This window comes from Penaeus vannamei, chromosome 26, assembly GCF_042767895.1.
Source record: "Penaeus vannamei isolate JL-2024 chromosome 26, ASM4276789v1, whole genome shotgun sequence".
NCBI lineage: Eukaryota > Metazoa > Arthropoda > Malacostraca > Decapoda > Penaeidae > Penaeus > Penaeus vannamei.
In genome coordinates, this window is record NC_091574.1 from 34,809,376 (window position 1) to 34,811,875 (window position 2,500).

The following is a 2,500-nucleotide window of genomic DNA, read 5'->3' on the forward strand; positions in this document are numbered from 1 at the left end:
TCTCTCTCTCTCTCTCTCTCTCTCTCTCTGTTTATATATATATATATATATATATATATAAATATATATATATATATATATATATATATATATATATATATATATATATATATATATATATATACATATGTATAATTGTATGTAGATATACATATACATACATATATATATATATATGTGTAATATATATATATATATATATATATGTGTAATATATATATATATATATATATATATATGTATATATATATATATATGTATATATATATGTATATATATATATATATATATATATATATATATATATATATATATATATATATATATATGTATGTATATCTATCTATCTATCTATATATGTATAGATTTGTATGTGTGTGAATCTCTGTGTGTGTAGTATGCATTTCTGTCCATTGCAGGCCAAAGGCGCCCCTGAATTCCGTCCGCATTTCACTGAGTCTAATGTCCCTCCACACGCCCCCCCGGCTCTTGGCCGCAATGGACGGACACAGGGCGGCGGGTTCGAGTCCTGTGCAATGTGTGCGTGAAATGAGAGGGAGCCTTGGCCACATTTCCACACTTACGCTATGAAGCCTCCGTGGTGGCCGCCGAAGCCTCCGCCTCCAAAGCCTCCATGGTGGCCGCCGAAGCCTCCGTGGTGGCCGCCGAAGCCTCCGCCTCCAAAGCCTCCGTGATGCCCGCCTCCGAAACCTCCGAACCTCCCGCCTCCGAAGCCTCGTCCGCCATGGAACCTCCCGCCTCGGAAACCTCCGCGGCCGAAACCTCCGCGGCCGAAGCCTCCACGGCGGAAACCTCCACCTCCACCGAAGCCCTTGTTGATGGCGAGCGAGCCCTTCAAGTTGACGCTAAGACCTCCGCCGCCGCCGCCGCAGAACTTGCCTCCGCAGGCCGCCGGATCTGCCGCAGGTTTTGCCGCAGGGTCGGCCTCCGGGTCCGCCTCCGCCAGGCACAGCGAGGCTGCTGCGCCCAAAAGCAACTGGAAGGCAATTGATTGATAGGAAGGCACCGACACGATAAATAAAGGACAAATTAGTAAGCAAAATTAGAACACGGTATCAGTTTATACTGATTTATTTAAAGGCAACAGAAAAAATAAAGCAATTAATATGCTGATATATTTGGAAGCTTCATATTAAATGGAAAAAAAGTACCTGACTACTCTGCATCTTAAATTATTTATGCACACCACCCTTCGCTTCGCAAAACTGTGGAATCATTCATTTCTTAGATTCAGACAAAACATTTTCTTTTTTTATACTGCCATTATTTTTTTTCACAGTAAAGGCAGATGCAAGTAGCTTGAAGTTTTCATCTTAACGTATCCACCACCAGTGAACTAAGTTTACATAAAGTTGAAATCTCAGAATCTCAGCCTACTGGATGGTTCCAACGCTGTAATGCCTTTAATATTTCAACAGGTCAAGATAGACAACCTTTCCTTTGATATTTTTGAGCCTGTAAGGGTATACCATAGAAATTTAATTTTGAAATATACCGAAGACTGTAATCCCATCAAAGGCACGGCATATGACAGATTCGCTAAAAATTCAAGGCGTATAGTTTTAGCGACTCTCATGATTATCTTCAAAATATACCCAGATAGAGCGAACACGTATCTGATATACATCCAGAAAGGCAAATAAACATTTTATGCACTTTTATATAAGAATCTTGTGCCAAGAAATATACAGTGTGATTCGTAATTGATGAGACTACGTAAACTATTTGTAAAAAAAATATCCCGCACTGATTAGCTGACTGGAGTGTATCACTTTGTATCAAGTAGAGCCATTCGAACCGAAAATGGCTTTCATCAGGTTCCATTAATATTTGCGTTAGGGGCACACATTTTTGAAGATATATGAAAATGCATCAAAGTGTTTGGGTTTCGGAGATGTTACAGAAAAGACCTTTGATATATCACAGACACACTCACATGGCAAATAAAGAAAATACAACAAACGCAAACAGACATGCAAATACATGCAAATAAACGCCATGTCGAACACGTCCATGTAGTAAAAAGAACCAACCAACCAAAGACACACACACACACACACGCACGCACGCAAAACAAACAAACAAAAAACCTTGAAGTTTCTTCTCCTTACCAGGGAAAGAGCCAACTTCATCACGTTTAGTCTTAGCACCGTCTTAGCCGAAGAGAAGTGTGAGGAGAGCTTGTCCTCAGACTCACCTTTTGTAGGTCCTTGTCCCTTCCTTGGGGGTTCCTCGAGTTGCCACTTGGGGATATAACGTAATCTTTTTTTTTGCGGGACAAAGACAGGATTTTATATAGGATAGAGGCGTTTTGGGGAGTTTATGAGAAACGAATTTTGGAATCTTTTGGAAAGTAATCTAGATGTTGTTTTCATATTTTTTGTGGGCTTGTGTGCTTGAAGTTAGCTCTATACATGACGGAAATTATGTCAAAAATTATATCAAATGATTGATAAGTTAGGAACGGGGAAAACCCTTG

General features: G+C 39.7%; 1 protein-coding gene across 1 annotated transcript in view; it reads right to left on the reverse strand.

Moving 5' to 3' along the window:
- Nucleotides 1-2,500, reverse strand: part of LOC113803682 (keratin, type II cytoskeletal 3) — an 8,238-nt gene that overhangs the window by 1,182 nt on the left and 4,556 nt on the right. The window contains exons 2-3 of the mRNA XM_027354489.2: nucleotides 2,133-2,283; nucleotides 585-997 (exon numbers count right to left, since the gene is read on the reverse strand). Of these exons, the coding sequence (XP_027210290.2) occupies nucleotides 585-997; nucleotides 2,133-2,283 (564 nt within the window). The remainder of the gene's footprint in view (nucleotides 1-584; nucleotides 998-2,132; nucleotides 2,284-2,500) is intronic.